The sequence below is a fragment of the Gymnogyps californianus genome, chromosome 5, assembly GCF_018139145.2.
Source record: "Gymnogyps californianus isolate 813 chromosome 5, ASM1813914v2, whole genome shotgun sequence".
In the NCBI taxonomy this organism is placed as follows: Eukaryota; Metazoa; Chordata; class Aves; order Accipitriformes; family Cathartidae; genus Gymnogyps; species Gymnogyps californianus.
The window spans coordinates 42,478,396-42,506,337 of NC_059475.1; the positions used below are offsets into that span (position 1 = coordinate 42,478,396).

The following is a 27,942-nucleotide window of genomic DNA, read 5'->3' on the forward strand; positions in this document are numbered from 1 at the left end:
CATAAAGTGCAAATAAGACTCAGGTTTTTACCACTAGTTCCAATGATCATTATCTTGGTTACAAGAGTGATCAAAAGCCAGTTGGCTGAGCCACTACCACTAGGCTTAGTGATACTCTTTGTTGGTTTTTTTTTTTTTAAACCCTGGTTACTTTTTCCAGCAAAAGGCAAATAGAAAACAAGTGTTCCTTCTGCCAGATGCAGGCATGACAGGAGGCTGCCTGAAGTACCATCAATATAAGATGCACATGCTAGACACAACCAGTGTGTTCTTGTGCATAACAAGAATTTGCCCTTGTTCGCTGGAAATGGCAGTCATCTTTGGGATCTTATTTCCTCACAAAGAGTTCAGGAACAGTTGATTAGTCTTCATTAAGAGGTGCTTCTCTCTTCCTTGCATCTACATCGAAAAGATGAAAAAGGAGAGGCAGTTAAGCCAGAGGGTTCTGACAGCATTCATCTGAAAACTCAGAAACAAAATAAAGCTGGTTTGTTTTCAATGGACAGCACTTTCCATTTCAGACTCATGACGTGAATTCACTACATGGACTGAAATGCTGTATGAATCCACAGCATGTTGACGAGATACAAAACCTTGGTATGACTATGTTTGCCCTGTTGAAACTGAAGACAACTCATGCAGCATTTAAGTAGCCCAATAAACTTTCAGACTCCAGATCTGCGATACTTTTCCCCCCACTCTTGGCCCCTTGCTCATGATCCCCTTTAAGGGTGAAGCCAGTATTTGCTTTGCATACCAGCCACAGAGATGACAACAGTCTGTTCTGAAAAGCATTTGACTAATTACGACATTGCTGGTCCCCAGCTGCATAGCACACATTTTAAAAAAGATGAGTGCTCTCTGTATTTTGAGGAACTGCCTGAGGCAGTCCCTGAAGACCAGATCTTAAACTGCTCCAAACAGCAAACCTTTGAGCACAGCCCCAGGTAGGGTGTTGGAGCACATCTGGACAACTCAGTCCATTACTCGTATGCCATTACTACAGTAGCAGGCAGTGTGGCTGCTGTTAGGAAAGCTGGGGTCACCTCCTCCTGGGCTTCCGCAGAAGTCTCTGGGCTGACTTTAAGCTATCTGTGAGACCCAGTTTAAGGTAGGTAGCTCTTGAAGTGCACCATGATCACAGCTACTCTAGCAACTGCCTGCCAAAAGATGCACTCATAATCTATACATTCCAAGGTCATTATGAATATTCCCACTCAGAAATTACTTGTAAATTAAAGACAAATCCTTTTTGCATTACTGCAGGCCCCACTTGCCCTTCATTAATATAGAAGACAGGCCCTATTCAGCCAGAACATCTAGAGAACATGATTATGAAACTGTTTGTGTAAGTCTCATGACTTTGTGCTAAACAAAGTTTGGAGGAGACAAAATATACTTCCCAAATAACAGAAGAAGAGCGTAGAGAGTCCCAGTGACTAGAGCAGCCACCTGAGGTGGGACAAAATCTCAGCAGCCATTTGGAAGAGAAATCAGAAACCACCTCTCCCATGTTCCCCATCACTCTCATCAGGGATACTGAGGCCAGGCCTGAATCTTCTTCTGTCACAACTTCTCCACTTTGCATAAAATAACTGACTAGTGATTAGAGATGAAAAAGCTTTCTAAAAATGAAAGTCATACCCATGTAGCTACAGAGTTATTCCCAGTCTGTCTCTGACTTTGGAAATATCAAAATGCATTAAATTCTTTCTGGTGAACACTTATAAAAGACTCATACCGGTTAAGTTCCTGAACTTTTTTTTGGCTTCTGCTCTTTCTTCGGCATCAAAATACCACACAGTCATGGCATATCTATAAAAGAAAGAAATCTTGTGTTTGTTTCCACTTTTGCTATTAAAATAGAGCCCTGGAGTTTTATGCTCATGGTGAAAGCAAAAAACAAAACTGGATTAGTAGACTAAAAGGTAGGATGCAAATGGCACATCTTTATAGACAAATACAGACAGCATTTTAAATGTGTATTTTATCAAGTAAGATAGAAATAGAGGTGAGAATTTCTGCTGGGAGGCACAAAAGAGTGCACAGCCCCTGGTAACAGAGGGCAAAAGTAGCTTACAGACCTTTGCATGTTTTTCTGTTCCGGGACGCCTGTAGGCAGCTTGGGGGTTGCCCTGCATCACATCAGCTTTTCGTAGCCTGTTGACAGATGGTAGCCCCAAGAATCCCTATGGTGTTACGAGGGCAAAAGTATAACCCAGCATCTCCCAGCTACATAGCTATGCCTGGCTTGGAAGATTTTTCCTGTCAATGGTAAAAGGGCTTTTTTTCCATCACACAAGGAATCTTATCATTCAAGCTTGTTCTTCCTCATTTGATGAGAGAATTCCCAGTGACTCAAAAACAGAAAATCCACTCAAAATCTAGCTATTTTGTATGCTCATGTGTATTTAAACAAACACAACGGCCATAATTTTAGATACAAATATTGGTAGAAGAAACGCTTTGTTTTTTCCTGGCCAAATATCAATACCAAATATGCTACTTACCTGGTTGCATAAGAAGGCTGGACTTCATGTGGGTTCCTTCGATCTGACCAAAAAAAAAGTAATCGGTCAAAAATCGGCTCAACATCTGCTACATAGGACTTTCCTTCTGGGAATATCCGAAGAATTCCACCATGCAGCTGAAAGAAAAGGAAAGGCTGCTTTTTACACATATAAACACTCACACATTCATGTGAACAATTACTTATTTCTCCCTCCTCAGCACCCAACAAATGGGGAATAAACATCTAATGATAACCAAGACCGCTACATGACAACACTGGAAAATGGTACACTGAATCTCCTGGCCACCTTGATTTTCCCAAATAGTTTGCAATGTTTCAGCATAAACATCTGGCTAAAGTAAATGAACCAAGATAAAGACAACACTGGCCCTGTAACAAACACTGGGAAACTTCTGAGCTCCCAGTCACATCTCCAGAACCAATGAATACCACAAAGCAGGCAAGGCTGCTCCACCTGACCAGCCTGAGATCAGACTCTCCTCCCAGCAATTGCTAGATACTGCTTATGGTATTTCAGAGCCTGCATCTGATCATACAGCAGTTAACTTTTACACCCTGGCAAGAGTGAAGTCTGTTCTGTTGTTGGATTTGTAATAAACTTCTCATAAATGCATTATATCTCCCAGCCAGTCTTTTCCCTGCTTATGACATAGCCTGGTTTCTCTATGTGTTGGGTTTTCATGGCAAGGTTTTGGTAGGGGGGGGCTACAGGGGTGGCTTCTGTGAGAAGCTGCTAGAAGCTTCCCCTGTGTCCCACAGAGCCAGTGCCAGCCGGCTCCAAGACAGACCCGCTGCTGGCCAAGGCCGAGCCCATCAGTGACGGTGGCAGCGCCTCTGGGATAGCATATTTAAGAAGGGGGAAAAAAAACCTGTGCAATTGCAGCCAGAGAGAGGAGTGAGAAGATGTGAGAGAAACAACTCTGCAGAGACCAAGGTCAGTGAAGAAGGAGGGGGAGGAGGTGCTCCAGGCGCCGGAGCAGAGATTCCCCTGCAGCCCGTGGTGAAGACCATGGTGAGGCAGGCTGTCCCCCCTGCAACCCATGGAGGTTAACGGTGGAGCAGATATCCACCTGCAGCCCGTGGAGGACCCCATGCCAGAGCAGGTGGATGCCCAAGGGAGGCTGTGACCCTGTGGGAAGGCCACACTGAAGCAGGCTCCTGGCAGGACCTGTGGACCCATGGAGAGAGGAGCCCACGCTGGAGCAGGTTTGCTGGCAGGACTTGTGACCCCACGGGGGACCCACGCTGGAGCAGTTGGTGAAGAACTGCAGCCCGTAGGAAGGACTCATGTTGGAGAAGTTTGTGGGGGACTGTCTCCCGTGGGAGGGCCCCCACTCTGGAGCAGGGGAAGAGTGTGAGGAGTCCTCCCCCTGAGGAGGAAGGAGCAGTAGAAATAATGTGTGATGAACTCACCGTAACCCCCATTCCCCATCCTCCTGCGCCGCTCAGGAGGAGGAAGCAGAGAAAATCAGGAGTAAAGTTAAGCCCGGGAAGAAGGGAGGGGTGGGGGGAGGGTGTTTTTAAGATTGGGTTTTATTTCTCATTATCCTACTCTGATTTGACTGGTAATAAATTAAATTAATTTTTTTCCCAAGTCAAGTCTGTTTTGCCCGTGACAGTAATTGCTGAGTGACCTCCCTGTCCTTATCTCGACCCATGAGCCTTTCATTATATTTTCTCTCCCCTGTCCAGCTGAGGAGACGAGTGATAGAGCGGCTTTGGTGGGCACCTGGCATCCAGCCAGGGTCAACCCACCACCCTACCACATCGTTTCTCTTTTTCCATGTGCCACGAGTTTCTGGTGATCTGCACGCACTGTAGAAACTTCAAAAGATGCAGATGACCTCTGCCTCTTCCCTGCTGCCAGAGGGCTCTTTGGAGGCTTTTATGCTGCACCACAGAATGCAGGGAAGATGCTGTCAACCCAGCACTGACCTGACTGAGTACCTCCACATGGTATGCAAACCTCAGTAAGAAACTATTAGGTCAGGTTTAAAGCAACATGGTTGCTTTCAAAGGCCAACATGGTTATATTGCATCTCCTCCAGCATATATTTGCATAAAATTACCATCACACCCACATAATACTCTCCACCAGTCTCCTGGATTTCAGTCAGCTTTCTTAGTGTCCACTTGGGTGCTTCCTCACTATTAGAATAAGAGTGTAGTGCAGAAAATAAATTGGATATTTGCATTTCCTCCCACATCTCCTCCTTCATTTTATTACATTGAGATGTTTCACTGTCATACTTTACGTAAAGGAATGTGTTTTTCTCCAACAGTGCATTTCTCAGTGGCATTGCCTGTAAATCTGAACTCTCTTTTGGGGGTTTATGGTATTTACGTGTGCTTAAAGAGCAACCATCTAAAGCGGCCAAGACAGGTTAGAGAGACAAAAAACATTGGGCAATTTTCAATAGATAATCCCTGTGAATGGTTTGTGCCCCATTATGACAACAGAAGTGTAAAGAGACATCCTGCAATTTTACAAACCCTTATTTTGTTTCTAACTTAAGGTATGGTAAATTCAGGGCTGACTTTATTGCCTTATAGTAATACAGGCAGAAACAAGAGCACTCTCCTGTCAAGAGACCCACTGGTGGAGTCAAAGATGGAGAGGACAAACCAAGCCATGTGCTCATTCCTCTTACTAAGCCCCACGACTTCGTAAGTAAGAAAACCACAAAGGCAACTGCCTGAAGATCTTCTGCAGGTTAGCCTGAAGGAACAGTATCAAGAATGCTAAAGTCCCAAATTCGGGCTCTCATTTTATTCTGCTCCCAGAACCCACTTATTCTTTAGTGGATTATGTTTTTCATTCTAATGCTTCATTGCTCTTTCCTCTAAACAAAGCGTAAGAGCCAGCAGCCCAGTGCTTAGAAGCTTTATTCTGTAGCAACAAAACAGTATGTGTGTGGGATGGGAGACAGAATGATAAGGAAACAGTTCAGCTTCTTACTTCCAAAGGGTTGCCATAAACACCAAGAAAATAGAGATGAAGAATGGACCAGCTGTTCAAAAGTTCACCAGAGTTCACAGAAACAGCTGACAGCTCCAAAGCTCTGTTTCTGAAGTAGTTTTTTCTTCACCTTCTGCCTCAACCCCATGGCTTACTCACCTTAGAGTCCCAGTTCTTATTCAGGTAATAAATACAGGTGATGCAACGCCCGTCACCATTTGGATTGTCCACATGACGAACATACCCAGTTCCATTTCCAGGATAGCAAGCAACCATAGCCTGAATGAAAGATAAAAATTATAAAAAAATAAATGCTACAAGATGCCCACCTTCAGTTTTTCTTTGCTAAGCATCCTCCCACCACCAGTTTGGCTCAGTATTTTTCAGATGATCAATCCAAAACCTACAGCAGACACCACCAGAAGGTGTCTTTGTACAAGCTTCTTTCACTGGCTGGATTCATCCAGTGAAATTCCAAACTGGAAATAAATACCCTTCATATTTCACAATATATACACTAAAGTAGGAGGAAAAAAACTTGAATTAAACTAACACTGGTATGTATGGTACAAGCTTATTGCTCTCTACAAGGAATGTGACTTTGAGGCAGTTTCAGCTAAAGTTTGCTTGGGTTTCTAAAGGTGAGCAAGTCATTGCAAAACTGATTTGCCAGTCATAATGAAAGTAGAAAGCAATTCCAGGATGTCATGCCTTAGTACCACCATCCTCCTCTATTCTTATCTTCCAGTCCCTGTCATATACATCCCTATGATCCAACGCAAAGTGAGAGTCCCCAGGAGGTGTAGGTAAAAGTCCATAGAGCAAAGTCTGCAAAGATCTGCAACTCTTTTGTGCTGTGTTTGCACAGGGCAGTGCATGTTTGTTTTCATGGACTGAGCCACAGAACTAACCACACAGCTTTCAGAAGCATACTTCTCTCTTTGTTCATCTCCAGACTTGCTGATACAATCGCTTAATTCACGGTTTGTTTAAATTTCACCTTGAATGATGAGATAAGCCTAACATGAATTACTCCAAACCACACAACAGTCAACAGGTCTTAAAAGGGTTTTTACAGCAAAAACATACTAAACTTGAGTTGACACCATTAGCAGCCTAAGCAGGATGCAGAGCACAACAGGTGAGACTGCTGGTAGGGTACCAGATCTTTGTCTCAGAGTCACTTCTTCACTATCGGGACTACTTGGTAGTGCTACCAGTCACCTTCCATGGAGTTTACTCCACTAAAGCTGTGGCAATAGAAGTCTTGTTCCCAATCCTCTGACATCTCCTTTCATTGCTTGCCAGTATTAGCAGCAAGAGTGATGGGAGACGATGGGCTAAGTTCGGTTGGAAAACTGGACACAGTATCCAGATGTGGTTTCCCCAGGGCTGAGGAGAAAGCAATAATCACTCCCCTCAATCTACGTGCTGTGCTCCTGTAAATAGCACCCTGGATGCTGTTGTGCAGGTTGCACACCACAGGCTCATGTTCAGCTCACTGCCCACCAAGATCACCAGGGTCCCCAGGCTCCCCTGGGGAGCAGAGCTGCTCCCCAGCCTGGCAGCTCCCAGCCTGTACTGCTGCAAGGGGCAGGACTTTGCATTTGCCCATGTTTAATTTCATAACATTCCCGTTGGACTGTTCCTCCAGTCCATCTGGGTCCCTTTCGGTGGCAGCCCTGCCCTCGAGTGCATCAACTGGTCCCCCTCAGTTTGGTGTCATCTCCACACTTGACGAGAGTGCACTCTGCCATCTGCTTCGGGTTACTGATAAAGGTGGTTAACAGGTCAGGTCCCATGAGAGATCCCTGTGGTGCTCCATTTGTTACCAGCCGCTAGGTATAATATGGCTGATGATTAACCACCACCCTCCAAGCCCAACCATCCAACCAGTTTTTTACCCATCCAGTTTTCCATCCATCCAGACCATAACATCTAAGCTTTGGATACAAAAGTATTGTACGTGCTTGTCCGACAGAATGAGGATGTGATTGTGCACCACTTGCATGACCTGCCCCCAGTAATCTGCCAAGCACAGCTGATAGCACTGAAGATTGACAGTATGGGCTTTACTAAGAGCAATTGAAATTTTTATCTAGGAACCCCAGAGGTCTTGATTTCTGCTTCCAAGCCCATGCTAAAGCCATGCTGTTCTCACGGGACACATGACCAGCTAAAGTATAGCACATGCTGCTTTAATCACAAAGGTAATTTTACTGTACCATCAAACACTGGCATAGAAGTTACTGCCAGCCAGCGCAGCGGATACCTTGGACCCTCTGCTACCAAGAACGAAATCTATTCACAGGAGTCGGCCAGTTAGGACAGGTGTACATATACAGCTGCCAAAATACTGCTCCGCATTTCAAGTCACATATGAATTGACTTTCCTTCCTCCCCACACGCACCAGCAGAACAGTACCTGCAGGCAGCAGTAAGCCAGAGCCCGCTCCTCGCCCCGACACCTCAGGCCACAGCTGCTTGGGGGCTGGTGGCCTGCAGGAGCAGGAGATTATGCTGCACAAGAGTGAGTACCTTTAATTCCAAGTAATAAGCCCTCTTCCATCACGCCTGGCAGTTGGCTAGATGCCTTGCCGTAAGGCCTGTCTGCTCTGTTGTCATTCTGCTGTTACAAACGGCTCCGCAGCTGAACTTACATTTCACTATCAGCCTGATAACAGCGGAAAGGGCCAGCCTACAGCCTAGTGCTGGAAACAAGTTTAAGGGCGCAAGCCTGGTGGAAACCACAAGCCAGCTGTATCTGCAATGTAGAAATGGTCCGAGGGAGCTGTACCCTCACTGGTGAGGAAAACCCCCCTTGTGCATTCCCCCATCCCAGCTGCTAGCACAGCAGCTCACACGGGTGCACCCTTCACCCATCCCATGCACCACGAGCTGGATTAGGTCGAACAATTAAAATAGTAACCCTTTGCTAAACCTGATCCTCGTACGCTGGGGAACATGACCCTGGGAGCTGAGAGCGCAGAGGAGAGGGGGCAGCGATTCCAGCAGATGGGGAGGGAGGAGGGCTGTGCCGGGAGAGCTGGGGGAGCAGGGTGCTCATCTCTGCAGCCAGCACAGCTGCTGCCGAGAGGATGTGCGCCTACGCCGCCAGCGCGAGCCCTGGCTCAGCAGCGCTCTGCCAATCATACCAGAGGGATGATGCACAGTGGGAATAAAACTTTGTTGACTGATAATACCTTGTTTTTAAGTTGATGTACAACACAAAATTATGGAGGCCTTAAAGAAGTCTCTCTTTGGAGAGCAGACATTACTCCAAGATTACCGAACTGCCTAAAAATCAATCCCATATTACTGCTATTTTTTAATGCCACAATCAAAAAGCTGCTGAAGAATAATAGACTGCAGGCCAGATCCTTAAAGGGATTTAGGTGCTTTACTTACTACTGAAATCTGGGCAGAAGGCCAGAGTTTTCCCCAGCCTCCCCCACGGAATATGTTCTCTTAGCAGAACTCCTTTGCCAGCAGTTCCTTTGGAACTGCTTTGACTCCAAGACATTGATGCATTATTTATTTATTTACAGCATGCACCTTTTGCAATCGCAACACACAGAGTCCCTGGGGATGAAGAAGTAGAACAATTCCCACAGAATCCAAAAGCACTGGCCACACTCTAGCTTAACTTTAAGAAAAGAAAAAAAAAGTTTTCTACTAGCAGCAGCAAAGGGAGAAAAGCAGAAGTGAAATATCCTTTTTCCTGGCATGGCGAATATTTGAATGAAACCTTAAACAATGAAGGGAAATCATTCTGGTCCTCCTAGAGCCTGTTGAAACGATATCAAGCTTTATCAGAGCACTGGCTGGAGCAGCTCCAGAGCAGATCAAGCTGGCCTCAGCAGGGATTCCAGCTGTTAGCACTACTTTTGGATTCATTCAAAGCAAACAAGAAACAGGAGATGAGATGCGTGACCTAGACTTAATTTAGGTAATTGGTGAACACTGGTATTTGCCAGTTTAGTGCTTGGGCTAGCTACAAAAGCCAGAGGAGGCTGGATCATAGTCATCAAATCATTCACCAGGTGAGCAAGTGGAGTGTCAGTAAAAAATGTTTCCTATACTTTCGGCTTTTGTGTCCAGAAGAGCACAGTCTGTTTTTGGAAGCATTTCCCTTTATTAACCAACTCCAAACCTAAACTAACTACAGCAGGCGGTAACGAGCAGCAATGTACCTAACTTTTTTTTTGCAATACAATCCATTACAATGGCTGTCAGTTGGCTTAACTTCCCAGTGTAAGCACTCGGAGCAAATGTCAGCAACATCCTCCCCTTATTTTCAGTTAAAATAGATGAGTTTGTCTTAAACAACAGCTGAACAGTTAAAAACTCTGATATACAGATGCATGCCTTTGCAGTCACACACACACACCATAGTTTGAAGACCAATGCTCTGGTGGTCTAGTCAACGGTCATAAATTAAAGCCTACAAAACTTGGAAAATGAAAAGCAAATCATCAAGACTGCAGTTTCTGCACTGTCATTTTCAGAGATGTTAGGTTTCCCAAGAGGGTGCAAATCAACCACCAGTTAAACAAGCAGTAATTACCAGCTTTAGTAAGGAGCCAGGAATCATCAGTAAACTCCATGTTGCACAGAAGCTTGCAAAAATAAGTTATTCATCATTCAGTTTAAGTATTATACTCAAGTCAGCCAGAGAAATCTGCAAGTCAAACTGCAAGACACCAGCAAAGTTCGGAGGCAGATAAAAAACAACAGTTCCATAGAGAGGATTTTTCCCTGCCTCCCAGTGCTTCTAGCAAAGGGAAAAACAAATTCTCTTAGCTGATAGCCAGGACCATGCTGTGAGGCATCATTCTGCTACATTTCATAAAATAAGCAGCGCTGGAGTAGACTGATACTTGGAACAAAACGCTTCAGAGAATATCTCAGCTCAAAGATACTCATAAGTGGAAATGAACACTGCTTAATAGGAAGCAGTGATGACAGCAGGTCAGGAGATGCTCTCCGTGCCTGCTAGCACTAAGCCAGGGCCCCAGTATACTCCTAGTGCAGACTGTATAGATGGTATTGTAACGCTATACTGATCCCATATTTTCCTCTCAGAACTAGTATGACCTTTGCAACCAGCAGAGAAAATTCTGACCTGCGTAACTCTATCCTGCCAACACCAACCACCCTTGCAGATTAAGCTAAAGACTCCGTAACATGCTTTTCCATTTTCTGTACCAGATTTGTCCTGTATATTGTTGAATAGCTGCTACTTTTGATCCCTACTGTAGATCATCTCTGTGTACAGCCTGTACATCAAATAGCTAAATTCATAAATTACTTGTAAAGTCTGTTAGACGAAAGGTACTATATAGACACAAAGCAATACTGATCTAAAATATCACTATGATGGTTGTCCAGAAAACCAAGGTATTATAAGAATTAATGGTGCTATAGCCACTGCAGCTTTCAGATACACTTTTATTTGGCTGCACACTTCCAAGTTTCCCAAATCTCAGTCCAATATGTCGTTCTCCGTCCTGAACTCGAGTGCAAACAAAAACCACTTGACCAGACTTCAGGAAATGAGGGCTACCAGGATTCACTTGATTGAGTTAGGTCTCAGTGCATATTGTACTCAACCTGATTTTAGTTTGTAGACGCACACAGTCTGTACAGCCAGAAAGGGAAAGGCACACACCATGCTCTACATTAAAAGAACATGAGTAGTCTGACATTTCATGATCAAAGACAAGAGATTCTCAGCTGAGGCTTGTCTGACACACAGGCACAATGGGGTGTTTCTTAAGTACTTTCTTGTTGCACCCAATTGCGCCCAAGTGTTTTCTACCGTGTAGCTTATAATGGTTAAGTATAAAATATTCATGAACACTATTAAATATTAGTTTGTTTGAATTTATGAAACTTAAAACACTCAACTGCTATACTGAAGCATGAACTAGGAAAATTGGTCTAATCTAATACTCTGTAGAGATGGGAGGGAACAGAGGGAAGAAAATTATGTTAAAACACAAAAAAAAAAATCAGAGACGTTAGCTTCGTGCCTGTTGGAAAGCGAATCACCAATTCCAAGGGGGGGTGAAACCCTGCTCGCTTCAGTCATGCAAAACATGAAATGGCCTTCAGTGGCAGTATCGCATGAGAAACCAGTACCTCATTTCTTCACCCATAACTTGATTATCAGTCTTCAATCAAATAGCTGTTGGATTTACGGAGCTAAACCTAGCCACCTCCTCTTTGATTAGCTTCTTGCTCAGAGGTGGAGGCAAGAGAAGGGAAGAGTTGTGTCAGGAAGGAGCCTATTTTTAGAAATTAACAAACACGGGGGAAAGTGCTAGAATTTAGCAAGGCAAGACACCTGCACCTTTTCACTTCAACTTTCATCTTCATATGGAGGCCTAAACCGAAGCCATATGGAAGACATCTAAAAAACAAAAAAGCCAACAGAAATAACAATAAAAACCCTGGGGCAGTTACCTTCTTTCATAAAACACAAAGCAGATCAAACTCCACAAACTCAGCTACAAGCACAGTTTGCTGAATACTTACTTCATTATATTGCAGAAGTAGTCCTACACAATGAAGGTACCTTGGATGCAGGTGACAAGTGTCTACTGAAGGGCCAAACGAGCCATGGCAAACAAGATATGAAAGACTGATAGGACCCTGTACCAGTAGGTGACTCCTCTCTGGAGCACTATCTTGGACAGATCAAAATGATCACAGCTACTTTTGCTCCTTGCTCTTGTATTATATCAGCAACCCTGAAAACTTTAGAGGAAAGGAGAAGACATTTCTATGGCCACAGATCCAGCCACTAAGTGAAAATACATTCATTCTCAGAATTTCTCATCTCAGGAGCACAATGATGTTTTCATGATGTCCATCACCACCTCTTTTTTTAAATAATACCTTCCTGCTGGGCAAGTACTTATAACTGTACAAAAATCCTGTTTCCATGGATAGCATTTTAGCCAGGTGATCTGGTACTTGCTTCTCCCTCCATGTATGCAACCTTGATCATCAGATTCAGATCTTCCAAGAACTGGAAACCTCATCTCTCCCTTTTTATTCTATTTGGTCTTTCATATGCACCATTGTAGTTTGATTATTGTTTCCAGGCGCATAGAGGCATGTTTTGGATAATTTTTTGAGGAACAGCCTGAGAGTGGGAATTGTGGGAAAGACTACTGCTCTCATTTGCAGGGAAAAGATGCAAAGATACTGGTTTATCTTTGCTTACCAACCAAAAGGCTATTATTACCTGATATTATTCTAATTACCATAAGATGGAAAACTGCTCCTGCTTATTAAATTTCTTCTAGAACTAAGGGTAGAAACAAAGAACTACCCATGAAAGTTCTGTTCATGGATTATCTCCATGCCACACAGCTGTTGATGACAGGCATGTTATCTAGTGGTAGCTCAAGGAGCCACTAATAAGCTTTCTAATCTTATGGAATCTGTCTGTAAGGAAGCTAGATCACAGATTGATGCTGCTTTAAAAATGAGCTCCCTGTTAAATGAATCTGTGATGGGGCTTAGGAAGCTTTTCTAATGATTGGCAACAAAATTTAGCTCTTCATGGCCTGAAGAGTCCTATTAATGTGAATGACAGCTTCAGCTTGTGACTATTTTTTATTTCCTTTCTTAGCAGAACACCCACTTAAAGATAAATCTGGATGCCCTTCAAGTTCAAGCTGGCTGCCAGGGCAGTGCCACTGTGAAGTGGGAAGGCACGGAACAGCCATGTCTCATGTCGGCGGTGGCTGTCCGTGACTGCCAAGAGAATAGGGAGCATTTGCGAATCAAGCTTTGGAGACAGTGCTGAGTTTTGTTGAGCTGTCCCCGTTGCTGGATACTCCCTGGGATCCTACAGTGAAGATGCAATTCAGGAAACTGCAAAAAGACCCAACTGAGGGAGAAGTTCTCCAGGCTTCTGAGGAGAGAAATCTGACTTGTGGTTTCCTGGGCAGAAGAGTCCCAGGCATTCATCTTCCTTTGTATACTGTCTACATTGTTTTTTGGTTTTTTGTTTGTTTTTTTTTTTTTTAAAGCCAAGTAAAATAACACCTCTTGCTTTCAGACCACCACCCAAATTCTCTGTGTTCAGCCTCTGGGCATGGCCAGGAAAAAACAGAATACTGAAATTTAAGGAAACAAATCTAAAATTGCCATAGGATCACAACTGTCCTTGCAGTGAGCATCTTTGTCTCTTCTAATAATTAAAAGGATTAACCTCCTTCCTTGTATGTTTAATTAATCTACATATTTCTGCATGTATGTCAATTAACACTTTTATCCAGTTCCCTAGTGCTTCTCTCGTCTTCTGCAATGGTAAAATCAGGTAAGATTTTTATTTTACATCCTTCTCTGACCTAAAACTACATTTTAGGCTCCAACGTTACTCAGTCGTTGCGCCTTGCACGCACACAGAGACAATACAGTTTCAGAAGAGATTAGCGTGCTGTGAAGAGCAGGCATACCATCACGGCAGGACCTGAAATTTAAAAGGCTATTGCCAGTGAATTAGTTCAGTCAAGGATATTCAGATTAAGTCTCCAATTAGCAGCTGTAAACATGCGCAGTGCATCAATATATCAATGAAGGCTGTTTCAGTTTAGAAAGACCGCCCGCCCCTGCGCCGCTGAGCCCTGGCTTCAGGCCAGTGAGATGATGGCTTAACGACAGTGCTACGTGCGGAGCGTGAGGCGATCGGCGATCAAACACAAACTTTACTCCAGAGTACACTTGACAGAGACGCTGTGGAGGGAAGAGGGGGAAACCCGCACTTGCAGCACACAGACGCTCAAGGCGCTTCTCTGTTCTGGTTCTTACTGGTCTCCCTCCCCCTCCTGCTGCACACACACACACTTATTTCCTACACTTAAAAAAAAATACTTTGTTTAATTAAATTTTAGGATTATTTTTGCCTGTTCTTGAAGCCCTCTTTCATCACCCAGAAAACTCTTTCAGTCCCCTCCTCTCCCCCAAGAACCAAACCTGGATGAGACTAACTGCACTAACGAGAAAGCATCCCAAGCAATCAATGCAGATAGAGAAAGCGTCCCCTGTAATGAGTCCCGGGGGACACGGTGACAAGCGCCACCCCGCAGAAAAGCAAATTTGTAAGTAAGTGCAGGCTCATTAAGGAAATCTGTAAGGACCGGCCCTGTATGCCCAGGTTCTCAGCAGGGAATAAAGGCATGGTAACCAGCACAGACATCCTCTGCGGAATATCCTCATCTGTGTGGTAGAAAGATAATTTCATAATTCCCTAAATATTCCAGCCTTTCGTTCTTTGTCAGCACTTAAGACCTTTTCAATTCTGCTACTAATCACCCAGAGGATTACACCACTACTTTTTCCTGCAACATTTAAAGAACTCTATGCATTTGGATGCTCTTGTGCGTTAATAAAGGTCAGGAAAGAGGGCCACAACACAGGCAAACTGTGTTTTGCTGGTGTCAGAGTTGCCTGAGCTGGCCAACGTCCCTTTTTTATTATTATCCGTTTACTTTTAGCCTGTGGGCCCAGGGCAAGTGAACAACGCTGCCCACAAGACTGGTACGAGCTCACACACGGTACGCAGCACCCCTAACACTTCCCGTGAGGATTTCACTGCGGAGGCTCACAGGGGGCAGCCCTGGGTGCCCGCAGGCAGAGGAGGTGACGAGCCACCACCTCAAAGCAGATGTGCCAAGGGGACAGGGAGGCCCCAGCTGCACAGCACGGTCCCTTCTTGGGGCCACTGCCCAGGACACCTCTCGTGGCCTCGCACGCTCCCGCCATGGCAGAGGCAGCACCACACCAGGGATATGTTTTTCTTTGTCCCTTTTGGCTCAGTGAAAGTCTCTCTCTGCTGCCAGAGAGGAAGGCAGGGTTCACACTCACGCTGTCACACTTGGCGGGTACCCCAAATATGCCTCAAGGGTCCTCCCAAAACTGTCAGAGCCGTCTGGGCTTCTGAGACTGCTAAGACATTACTGCACTACATAAACAGAGATGAACTGTTCTCAAGTGTTCGTTATCACAGCAGTAGCACCAAATTAAGGCTAATTGATGAGACCAGTTATCTCCTATGTTAACTTCGGAAGGAAGCATCTCACTCACCCCCCACCTGTCTTTTGCTCCCCCACCACCTTTTCAGAGGACCTTGCCTAGCTAACAGTATGTTTATTCCTGCATAGGATTTTGTGTGAATGAATATTTATGGATAAAACTCATTAAAATTACCTATAATAAAATACTATCAGAAATAATTTGTGCTATGCTTAAACTACATGTGTAGTCTTTACCTCTAAGGTTTTGCCTGCACAAAGTTGTACTGCTCTGACCACACGTGTACATTACAACAGTGCAATCTCTCTAGTGTGGGTGCAATTAAAGGGGATGAATATGTATAGTGACACAGCATCTTTCCACAGAGGAAGGGAAACAAGCTATTCAGATTCAAGGCAATTTTGTAATAATATAACTATACACCTCTTCTAAGGTTAGGCAATAAAATGTATTAGTAAAAAAAAAATCCTTCTAAGTGTTGTAGTGCCCGCCCTCCCCACCATCTACACAGTTGGTACTTGCATCAGTAAGATGTGTGTAGACAGAAGCTAGGCAACTCTGAACAGAGAAAGCATGCATAAACACAGACATGCATGCACACAAATTGAGCTCCAGCCTTACATTTGCACACCCTTACATTTGCACATCTTAAATCTATTCACAAAAGCTCTTAACTCATAGACAAGGAAGCCTGGTCCTAAACCCAGATGCAGGGCAACATCAGACTCCAGATTTCAACGCAGGCTGCTGAATTCCCACTTCTCTTTTTCCACTGGTCAAGCCTCTCCCACGGATTTATGCTGCCACCACCTGACAGAAGAGACCAACCCTACAGGCTGGCTGCATTGCGGCCGCTGCCACCGGCTTCGACCCGCCGGCTGGGCCAGTGGCCCGGCACAGGGACACAGCCATGCCTGAAGGGTTCCCTGCCCAGCCTCCTCTCTGGCCCGTTCGCGCCTGCCGCCTTGCTTCGCTGCAGTCCCCTCTGGAGCCTTACCCAGCCATTCCCACTGCAACTCACTGAAGCAACGGCCCTTGGGAGGTTTCTCAAGGCCCAGTTCAGGACTGGGTCTTAAAGTAATAACATTCGTCGGCATTTAAGGTAGTTTTTGCAGGAAGCACAGCAGCTGTTGAGCAGGGAGGTGGTCTCTCTGGTCTGGGTTCAGGATGTTTCCTGAGGATGCAGAAAGCCTGGAGTGGTCTTTCTGGCTCTGTTCCCTCCTTTTTCCTCTTCCTTTCCAAAACCTTTCCTCTCTGGCAGCCAGTGTGACGAGAGCAGTGTACTCGGAGCCACGGCAGGGGCGGCTGGGGGTGAGCCAAGCTGGAGGTTGGAGGGGGGCTGCTTTCCCAGGACACCAGCTGGTTGGGCAGCCAGAGGAAGCAGCCCTCATCCCTGTCTCTCCTGTTCCCTCGGATGGAGGTGAGAGATGGTGGCCGCACAGGCATGACAGGCTGTGGTAAGAGTGGGGGTAAGAAACCCCTTGGTGAGGGGCTGCAGCTGGCTTTGCTAGAGGTGTGGGGCACAAGTGCTTCTCTGCAGTGGGAAACACAGAGGGGGAAGGCAGGACAGATATGTGGTGGCAAGTCAGAGCTATAGGGGTATATATGCTTATTCAGGTGAAGTAGGTACTATGTCTGCCCATAGCTATGGTCACCATTGGCACAACCGGTGCCTCTCCTAACTGCAGCCAAGACATTGTACTAATACAGCTCATAATTAGCAGCAATAGCTTCTACAGATGGTAAGCAGTGAAACGGGCTTTTAACCAAGTGCCAGCAAAAGACAAAAGTAAACTAAGAAAGAAAAAAATTTGTATTTGTTTGTTTCAGTTGCAGACATCTCAGATAAGTGTAACAAACAAACAAAAACCAAGTCAACTATATTTTCAACCTTGCCAAGAAATTATCACTGTGGGTGTCAGACTGGCACTGAGCCTTTAGGTCACCAGTTAGACGTCAAATTATGCACTGAGAAATATAATGGCAAAATGCACAACTTTTTGACACTTCAGCCTTTGACCACCATCAAATTGAATTATAGTAAATCTGGCAATGAGTACCAGCATTTGCAAATCCTCTCACTGCTCCTCCGTGAAGAGGAAGTCTGTAAAACAGTTAACCAGACAGTGACCCTTCCTGTTGGCCTGCTTCAGAGACACCATGCACATGCTCCAGACAACGGAAGACAGAGAACAAGTTAATTTAGGGAAGCGGAAACATTGGTGAATACTGTAAAGAACAGAGTTATCAATACATCCTGCGGGACCCTGTTCTGTTTGTGCACATCTAGTCGTATGCCCTGGTTTATATGCCTTAACAGCAGGACATGTTACAGCATTTACAGTGGAGCTTCTCCTTTTCCCACTTCCCAAACCACTTCTACCAGACTCCCTATGGGAAATCAGAGGGGAGGGTGCAGTTACACATACAGTCTTCAGCAGCAAGCACAACACCTTAAGACTGTTAGCAACCTAAGAACAGGCAAGCTGAGGACCAATTGACACTTCCCCCTCCCCCCCCTTTTTTTTTTAATATCTCCTCTCCCAAATTCTCCTGATTCTGCTGCTTTTTTTTTTTTCTGCCCGCATGGTTCAGCGAGGGGCTGTGTGCAAGAGACTTTCATCATTCCCAGGAGCCTCGGGGCAGTTGGGAGGCTCCATGCCAGCATCGACCGCCTCGGAGCCCACTGTGCAACAGTGCCTCACACCCCAGGCTTTTCCCATTCAGGGTGGCATTCCCCAGCCTGCACTGACTAGCACCTATCTCCCTGTATTCATTACTGGAATAACTGCTACTGTTAATGGTGTAAGACAGGTTTGCCACAAGACAGCCAATTGCAAAGGTCAGATAAAAATCATAACTGCTACCTATAACTTCCATCAAGTAAGGCTCCTTGCTCCCTCCCAAGACACCACGTAAAAGATGGCCTGTATTTCAAATCTAAGATAAAATGTAGACAAAGACCAAGGACAGCACAAGAAATCACTGCAACTTCTCCTCAAGTTTCCTAAACATATTCTAGCATAGTCCAAGCCAAGCACCAAAGGATGTGCTTCAGTCCCATTGATTTGAAAGAGCCCTTAAAAAAAGTACTTAAATGAATTGCTGAACTGGGGCCAAAACTTTAAAAACATTTGCCTTATCAATTTGTATAAAAAAATTACAGTGCAAGGCGACATAAGCAATGATTAATTATTATTATGATGACTTACAGACAAGAAAAATGCAAACATTTTTCTTGTTTGGATTTTCAGGTCCAAAAAGAAAGCACAGAAAAGAGTCTATTGTGACCAAAGGATTCATATGAACTAGATATATACGAGACTCAAAATGGTTTTCTTTTTGCTACGAAGTAGGATGCAATTCCCTGATATTTGGCAAAAGACATGGCTACCCTGCCATTTCCAGCTGACAAAGCTTTGGACAAACTGTTTCCACTCTGTGCAGACAGTGTGCTATGCTGTACTCCTGCAATTTATACTATTCATTTTAAATTGGGTGGCTGGTGGCATGAGCATTTAGTAAGCCTGCGTGGAACCGTTATGGTCAGCAAAATCTCTTGCATTACTTTATTTGTGAAAACCCAGAGCAACAAGCAGCTTGTTTAATCAACTGCTTTCTATTAAGTGCTTTGCATGGTGGCACTAAGTTTCTTTGTCTACTAATCTTATCAAAACACAATGACAAGAGAAAAATGACTGTAGGGAAAAGCTCCTTTCTGTCACTGAGAGATAGTAGATGCGTATGTGTGAGTGAGTGATGGAGGGGAAATGGGGCTTACAGCTCTCTCCAAATCACTTGCAGGAACAGTCAGGAGTGGTGTGCTGATGGGATGACATGCCTGTGAATAGTTTAAACTGTAGGAGATAGATAGTCAACTTGGCATGAGCCTCTTTCATCCATTTGCTTCCTCCACCTCACTGCCTGAACAGCTAGAGAGACCTCCTTCTTGCTTTTCTGACAAACTCCCTGTCATCTCTTTTCAAAGCAACAAAAGGTCTAAACCAAATTGCTATGTAATGTTATGCATCAATCAAAATCTTTTGCCAAGCCCCTCCACGTTCTGTGCCAATGCATCAGTTATTCACCCTGAAGCCCACCACAGGGGCCACCAGCTGCCCTAAGCACAGGTACCAGAAGCAGTTCCCAAAACACCTCTATCCGAGAGCTCCTCTACTAACCCAATAAAACCTTTTCACAGAAGCTTAGGGAGTCTTGTGTTGCTGGCAGCTTTCTAACAATGTTGTTTCAGTCTTTGGCTTTGTGATAGAAGGATTACAGTCATGATAAATCCAACCCAGGGCTTCAAATTCCCTCGAGTTGGTATGCACACATCCTCCTTCTCCATAAATCTAAAACCGGCAACACTTACTGGCAGGCTTCCCTTCCTGACCTCCTCATTCTCACAAGCCATCCACTGCAAGATGGATGAGCACTATGTGGCCTGCTGGTGACAAAGGACCACTTGCCCCTGACCTATTACACAATGGGAAAAGGCAATCCAATTGAAACAGGAGCAGGAGAAAACTTTTTTAAAAAGTGAATACCTCCAAAAGAAAAAAAAAAAAAGTACTTTGACTCTTAGAGAGTCATCTTGAAAAATTTGATAAAAGTATTGATCTCTTCCAAGTGTGTCAAGTCTGTTCAGCAAACATCAAGATTTCATCTGATTAAAAATGCATTCATGTTTGGGTCATTGTGGTTTTATCTTCTCCCCCTAAGCCACCCGTTCCACATATGGAAAGGAATTGCTGAGGGAGTACAGACACTGTTGAACACCCCCACCACCACCCCAGGAAAAAAAAATTAAAAAAAAAATTCTGTGCAGCATAGGAGAAAGAGGAGGGAGAAGATGCTTCCACGTACTAAATCAAGCAAATTGCTCAGGAAGCAACATGCAGGGTAAGGCTGTATTACACTGAGCCACCATCCAAATATGTTTGGAAGTCAAAGAAAGAGTAGTTTACTGCGAAATCAAATAGAGACACTGGGATTAACACAGACAGCTGGAATCCTTAATGTAAAGAAACAAGTTCACTTTTACTGTGTACATGCTGCCCTGCATCAGTGTTATGAGCATCAATGCATCTCCATTTAAACATATGCTGTTATTAGCAGTGAGCTGTAATGAACTGAATTATTCATTAATAATTACCTTGGGAAAAGGCTGTGTACAAATATTAATAGCAAGGACCAGCTCCCCTCCCTCCCAAAACGCAAGCTCAGTGGGAGGGGGCACTGAACTCTGAATCTTGCCATTTTCGCCGGTGGCTCTCCCAAGGATACTGTGCCTTGCAATGCTGTACACGCCCCCGCCAGTCCAAAGGACAAACACCCCTCGCACCCAGAGGCATTAATGCCACCTGTATTACAGTGTCCCTCCCCACACAGCTGTGGAAGGTTTACACTGACATTTAATGAGCAATGAGCCCTCATACAAAAACAAACTGAGAGGCACATATTTACTTAGGGCTTGCAAGTAATAGGGATATTGGCAGGCACACCAGTAGGGCTATCACTGCAAGTCTCTGGCTTTAAGAGCTGACATAGTGGTGCTGGGAAGGACTGGTACCAGAGCAGTCATGGCAATGGATAAGAAGGTACTGAGGAAAATGCACTACCAGTATGGGACAGATTGTAGAAAACTTCACTGCTTTGCCATCATTGTGTAACTCCACAGTCTAATAAGACTCATTAAGTGCTGCTTGACTGCAAAACTACAGACAATATTAAAAAAGTCAAGTAAGCTGCCCTGATGCCACAAACGTGCACAAACTCAGGATAAACAGACCACTCTGCTCGTTACGTTGCCTGAGAACTCAGACTTATTTCCCATCTCTTACAGGATTAGCCACCTTCTGCCTTCCTCTGCGACTACGATGTAAAGCACATGGACAGGCTCCTAACACAGTGTAAGAAAGCTCTCTGGGTGGTTACAGACTTCTCCACAAGAGAGGGAAAGGAGGACCAACAGCAGCCACCTGGCTGCCAAAGGCTCTGGTGTAATGCACGCAGAACAAGGCGCATTTTTTCCACTGCCTACCATGGAATAAGTCTACCAGTGCACTACAGTCAGGTTCTTAAGGGTGATGATACATAACACGTACCAAATTCAAGCTGCTTGTAACTTGTGACACCCAAGTATGAGCTCAAGCACCATTCCATAGACACTACCCACGCTTCTGAACCCGCTTACAGATATGTGCATCACTATTTGTAAAATACTGACCCATTTCTCCAATACCCCATCCCTGCTGAGTGAAGAAGCAATCTGAAAGATTCTCCGAGTGCCTCTTTCAGAGAAGAAGTATCTTTTGAAAGTTTCAAAAAGTCATTGAGAATAATTTGATGAATAACAAAAACAAGAGCTGATATGCCCAGGTTCGTAGTCATTTAATGCTCTGATTGTCAAGTAAAAATTATACATTCCTGTGTATAATTAACCAGGCTAACTAATCTTGCTTGACAAACACAGATATAAACATCAGCTTTGACACCGAGCCAAAGCAACCACTCTAGGATCTGTGCCAATGCCGAATTCCTCAGTCTGATATCATAAAATGACTTGTCTGTTGTATTTACAGTTCCAGTGGCTCTGGACTCTGCCGGCAGCTGGCCAGAAGAACAGATTTGAACTTACCCATTATGCCAGAACATGTGCATTTGATTAGAAGAAAGAGAAATTATGCATATTTCTTCTGGATGGTGGTATTGATCAGACCTCCCATTGTAAACTAATTGCAAGGCATGCTGCTATGCAAGTATCAAAAATCCTTTGTAACATATAATAAACCAGTACATTTCTATAGGCAGTATTGCTCTTCAGCTCTATAGCCAGTTTTCTGTTATCCTGCTCCTTACGTCCACACCTCAAATCAGAAAATGCAGCATTTCACTCTGTTTTAATTGCAAAGGATAGAATTTGAATGCTACAGAACAGAATTTTTCTTTCTTCATACATAAATGCAAAAATATCTCACCTCATTATCTGAGTTATGACGGACTTCGTAAAACCACTCAACCCAAGCCTGTGACATTTCACACATTTCTTCAATCCTCAGGAACAGAAATCTTGGTAACAACCTGCTGGACAGACCACGTTTCAAAATCTACCTAAGAACACTCCATCATGTGGTAGGCAGAAGGACCCGCTCTGGTTTTCAGCAAACACTCGCTAGCCATGAAGTACCACCACAGAAGACCTGCTTCTCCTGTGACAGTCAGAGAGGGCCCACCAGGGTGAGGAGAGCAGGGAGGTGTCGTGGCTACAAGCGGAGCATGCAGAAAACATCCCATAAAAAAAGTGAAAGGCTCACACAGAGATTTTGAAGCAAGTTTTCAAGAGGGTTCACATCCCACAGGGACTTCCAAATTAACTAATCTCATCTTGAAAACACATTTTTTTAAGTTCAGGCCACATACTTGACACTGAATGCGAGCAGTTGGGTTCGGAGCTAAAAACATCAGTCATGGGCTTCCTTCAACACAGTTCAGCTCTTAGGATTACGACTGCTTGCCTTATTTTCTAACCAGTGGGGCTCACTGGTGGCCAGCAGGTGTGCAAGATGAGCTTGAGGTCCCCAAAGGCAGCCCTAACGTGGATTTCAACCCATGATGGCACCCAAGAGGGTACCAGTGACTCACAGCAGGACACACTGCTGTCAGGACTGGGTTGCAGAGTCCACGCAGAGCACAGCCACACCAGTTCAAAGTACCTTCCACCCCTCGCCCATGAGGGCCAACGCAGCCTGCTGGCAGCACGTCAAGTGCTGACTCAGCTGAGGTGGCCCAGGGCAGCAGGCGCTGACGGCATCACTCTGGGACCCTGCCTGACCATGGGGAGAGCTGCCCTTCTCCAGCAGAGGCAAAATGTGAAAGGGGGAATAGCCACAGCTTCTCAGCAGCAGATGAGCTACCCAGCCATCCCACCACGAACGCAGCTTTTATGTTTCCGCACTCCAGCCAGCCGACCCGGTTCCTGCCAGCCCCCATCCGCTGCCTCCCAGCAGGAGGGACTTCCAGGGCCCAGGGCTCCCCAGGCTCTGCAGCATCTGAGACTACCAAAGGGATGGATATCCCAGACTCCACAGCACCTGGCACATTTGCAGCTTCTAAATTTAAAAAAAAAATTCTCAAATGGCTTCTCTTCTGTAATATTTTCCTGCCCCCCCCTTTTTTTTATGTTGTTGCTTTTAATTATTTATTTATAATACAGAGATTTTTCTAAAGAGCACCCCCTCAAGCCCCCACAAACGCCAATTAAGCCCAAGAAGGGACTTTCGGGACCTGCAGAGTCAGAAGCTGCAGCACATCAGCCTTTCACCCGTGGTCCCTGGAGCATCACCTGAGACGGGGGCACTCCAGATGACCGGCCTCACAGACCAGGCTGCAGCTTTGCTTCCCAGCCCCAGCCACCCGCCAGCTTTTCTCCACCAAGATCAAAGCTGCAGCAGAGTGGAGACAGGTCCTCAAAACCAAAGTGACCTCTGTCCTCAGGCCAGTGTCCTTCTGCACAAGGACATGAATCTTCTCACTCTGAGAAGACTGAACCCATGCCAATGATGCCTCAGTGATACCTTTAGCCATTTACCTACTAGAAAAGGGGAACCATTGTATTATCTTACTAGAAAACAGAAACTCTAGTTGAGGAGAATGCAGAAGCCACCAAGCAGTGCATTGGGTCTGTCAACCGAAGAGTCCTTTAGAAGAATGTTATCTGGTTATTTTGATCATTTAACCATGTCAGCTAATATTTTAAAATATGACTTACTCCAAAGATAGATTTGGATCACTGGTCTGCAAAGATGAAAGGTTACATTTCATTATCAGCCCTCAAATGTCAACCAACAGCTCTTAAAAGTATCCAGTATCCTTGTAAAATTTTACTTCTGTCCATTCTCTTTGATGCAATCTTTTAACTTTCTTGTAATGCTGTTGAAATTAATTTGGAAACAGCAAAATCCTAACTGACTTCTTTCTCTCATGTAGCTACAAGGAAAGCTTCCTTTACTGGACAAAAGTTGTTCTTGTCTTATGTTTGTGTAACTACAAAAACAACATGAAGCACATCACACTAAGCAGACAGTAAGCTGACAGAAGTTCATTTACTAAGCAAACCTCTCCCCCTCTTCCAACACTTAGGCTGAAGATTAAAGTCATACTACTGGTTTAAAAGCATAAATCTCTAAATAATGATGAGGCTGATATTACATAGATTCTTTTCCATGACAAGAGGAGTTACCATGTAGCCAAAGGCTTACACTAAACAGACTGCTCTGGACTCTTAGCTCCATCTAATATCTATATCCCAAAACAATAAATTATAATAGCACATGTCCAGCTAAGAAGTTCTAGTCCAATTGCTCAGAAACACCCCACGTCCCTCCAAATGTTAAGCTGTGGAAGTTTTCTGAGCATTCATTTATATGTATAAACTAGCAGATAAAATAAAAATACACTGAATTTAAATTTGGGATTTTTGTGTATGCATTCACAAGACTTCAGATGATAAGCAAAATGGGCAGGTTTAATGGTGGAAGGGAAATGTCTATAGGCGACGTGGGAACCTGCATGCACTATAGTAGTCAGTTGGTTAGTCACAGGAATAATCTTCCTGCTGAAGGCGTCCCACATCCCAGTTGCAGATGGCAGCTGCTATTCCAGGGCCTCACGTATCCATGGTACTTATTATTATAATAAGGGGATTGGTTACTATTAATTTCTGATGGAAATTCCTCCGCATTTAGTTTTACAAACAATATTGAACCCCTTTCAGTCCTGGACTGTTGTGTAGCACTTCGATGCACTGTTTCAAGTCTGACATCTTCCATGCTAAAGCACAAGGGCCAAAAGTCTCTCTTTATAGCAAGTAGCTTGGTATCTATTTATAAAACAAGTTCTGTCCTGTCTGTTATTACTATTTGTACAAAAATGACTGCAAGAACACCACAACTCAGTTTTATAATCATCTCTACAACCCAAGGTCACTCCCCAAAAGACCCTTCTCCCCAGCCAGTGCCAACAGCCTTCACGCATCCAGCTGACTCTCTCCAAATACCTTGTAAAAATGCTGGACAACCTCCTTTCACTCCAGTCCAACTTTAACGTAAGCCCCTGTTTTTCCCCCCACCAGGTAGCCAGTGATGCAATGCAGCAATGCACTTTCAGCAGTAACCAGGCAAGCAGAAGTCACCCAGAGAAAGAACTAGGATGACCTTAAAGGCATGCCAAAGCAGAATGGTTATTTATACCTAACACCAGGCTCCCACCAGGAATCAGTGAAACCCAGTCTACTCACGTTTTAAACCAAATCTACCCAAGCTTTAACTGGATTGATGATCAGTAGTTCAGTGGAGCTAAGCACAGGAGCAATGTTTCAATCTTTTATTATTCCCACCAGTGTGTGGAAGTGTGCGGGGGGGGGGGGGGGGGGGGGGGGGGCATGCACAGGTTTTAAGGTGTTCCCAAGCAACTGGTAAACACCACCATACTGTTTTCTTCGTTTTCTGTGAAAAAAAAAATCTCGGTACCACTCACACATCCCCTTAGTTCAGTGCAAGTTAGGACCAAAAGAAATGCCTAACTTCTCACTTTTGTAATTTTTTAAAAGTTTCATTGCTTCTATTTCGGGCATATCTCTAAAAGAAGTGGATGTTTTAAAAATGTGCTATATATTATAGAATTCAAGTCAGAAATAAAGAAATGGGGACATTTTCAGCATTCGGGACGATGAACCAAACTTAGTTCCAAGCCAGTCCACTTTTTGCCACAGCAAAACTGTGGCAGACAAGGAAAGAAAAGCCAAGTTATCCCCAACTGAAGTAATGGCATTGCAAGTGCAAATAAACTTCATTGGGAAAGAAACCTATAATACCAGTGTCATCTCAATTTCTGAGCAAGAAAGCCTAGAAAAAAACAACTCTCCTCTTCACAAAAAAAAAAAAGTTTGCTGTGCTCAAAATGAGCATCCCTTATTTTGTGTCACATGGCACAAAACGCTGGTATGAGTTGGACCATCGAAACTACTTTGGGCAACACTATCACATGGGCACAACAACCAAATGCTCGGATCCGAGCCGTGTACGTGAGCAGGGAAGGGGTAGGGAGCTTTTCCCTCCACCTGGAACAGTCCTCCACAGGAAAGTCGTGGTCCAGGCGAGACTTTTTTGGCGGGGTTCGCCCCGCGCTGGCGGTCCCCGCTCTCCGGCCCCACCGCCGGGAAGCGGGGTGCCGCCTGCAGCCGCCGGGACGGCTGCGAAGCGATCCCCGGTAGCACACGGGGCTACAGGCAAGGGCCTGGCCGGGGTCCGGCAACCGAGGAGCCCGGCGAAGACCCAGCACGGGGCACCGCGGTGAGCCGCCCCGGAGCGCTGCCGGCACCGCCGGGGCGAGGGACCCCCAGCGGGCAGCCCCGCTGCCGCGGCCGCGTTTTTAGCAAGACCTCCGGCACCCGGCCGCCGCCGGCAAGGGCTGGCGAGCGGCTGCCCGCCGCGGGCGTCCCCTGGGCAGCGCACGGCGCCTCCGCCACCCGGAGCGGTGCTGCGGAGATAGCCCAGCGGGGCTGCCCGAGCCACAGACACCTGCGGACAGCGAGGACGCGACACGGGGGGGGGGGAGCCCGTGGAAACTTTCCGCCAGGTCCCACGGGCAGCTGCGAGGCGGGTCGGCCCGGCCGGGAGCCGGTGCCGGGGCCCCGCGGTCCCTTACCTTGGATCGCTCCTTCACGTAGTACTTGCCGAGCCGGCTCCCGCAGTACATCACCAGCCGGTCTATCAGCGTGAGGAGGAAGCTGATGGCCTCGCAGCCCTCCTCCGTGCCCCCGATCCACTTGATCTGGTCGCCGCGGAGGTGCCGCTTAGCGACGCCGCGGCTGGGGCCGGCCAGCTGCCCGTCGGCCAGCTCCCCGTCGCGGTGCATCCGCTTCACCCGCTCCAGCACGCAGTCCCCCACCACCTCCCCCAGGAAGTTGTCCAGGTAGCAGAAGCCGATGTCGTGCAAGCAGGGCACGACGTACTCCAGGGCGATTCTCTCCAGGTCGAGCCTCATGATGTGCCCCAGCGGCATGGCGCGGCGGGGACGGGCGCGCCGCTGCCCTGCCGGCGCCCCGCGTCGGGAGGCGATGCCCGCCGGGCCGCCGCCGGCTCCAGGCCGAGCCGGGCAGGGGCTCCGCCACGGCGCGGGGCCAGGCGAGGCGAGGCAAAACTTTCGCCGCGGCGGGCTGGGCTGCGCTCCGCGGCCCGGCGCTGCGGGGGCGGCGGTGCTGCCGGAGCCCCGCGCTGCTGCTGCTGTTGCCGCTGCCGCCGCCCGGGCAGCGTGCGGGACCCCCCGGGGCCGTGCAGGAGCCGCGCCCGGCAGCCCCCGCCCGATTTATGGACCGAGGCGGCAGATGGCCGCGCGC

General features: G+C 45.9%; 1 protein-coding gene across 1 annotated transcript; it reads right to left on the minus strand.

Annotated features, from left to right (window-relative positions):
• On the minus strand, nucleotides 1-27,942 carry EGLN3 (egl-9 family hypoxia inducible factor 3). The gene is made up of 5 exons (XM_050898303.1): nucleotides 27,252-27,942; nucleotides 5,652-5,771; nucleotides 2,511-2,647; nucleotides 1,742-1,815; nucleotides 1-399 (listed from the first exon to the last, which is right to left on the minus strand). The coding sequence occupies exons 1-5, from the start codon at nucleotides 27,606-27,608 to the stop codon at nucleotides 362-364; spliced, it is 726 nt and encodes a 241-aa protein (XP_050754260.1). The 5' UTR covers nucleotides 27,609-27,942; the 3' UTR covers nucleotides 1-361.

What these genes read in the sequence shown, in the direction of transcription:
- EGLN3 (XM_050898303.1), bottom strand. Translation starts at nt 27,608, where the DNA reads ATGCCGCTGGGGCACATCATGAGGCTCGACCTGGAGAGAATCGCCCTG. An exon ending in ACGTGAAGGAGCGATCCAAG is followed by an intron (nt 5,772 to 27,251) that starts GTAAGGGACCGC and finishes TCTTTCATTCAG; the next exon opens with GCTATGGTTGCTTGCTATCC. An exon ending in ATAAGAACTGGGACTCTAAG is followed by an intron (nt 2,648 to 5,651) that starts GTGAGTAAGCCA and finishes CTTTTCTTTCAG; the next exon opens with CTGCATGGTGGAATTCTTCG.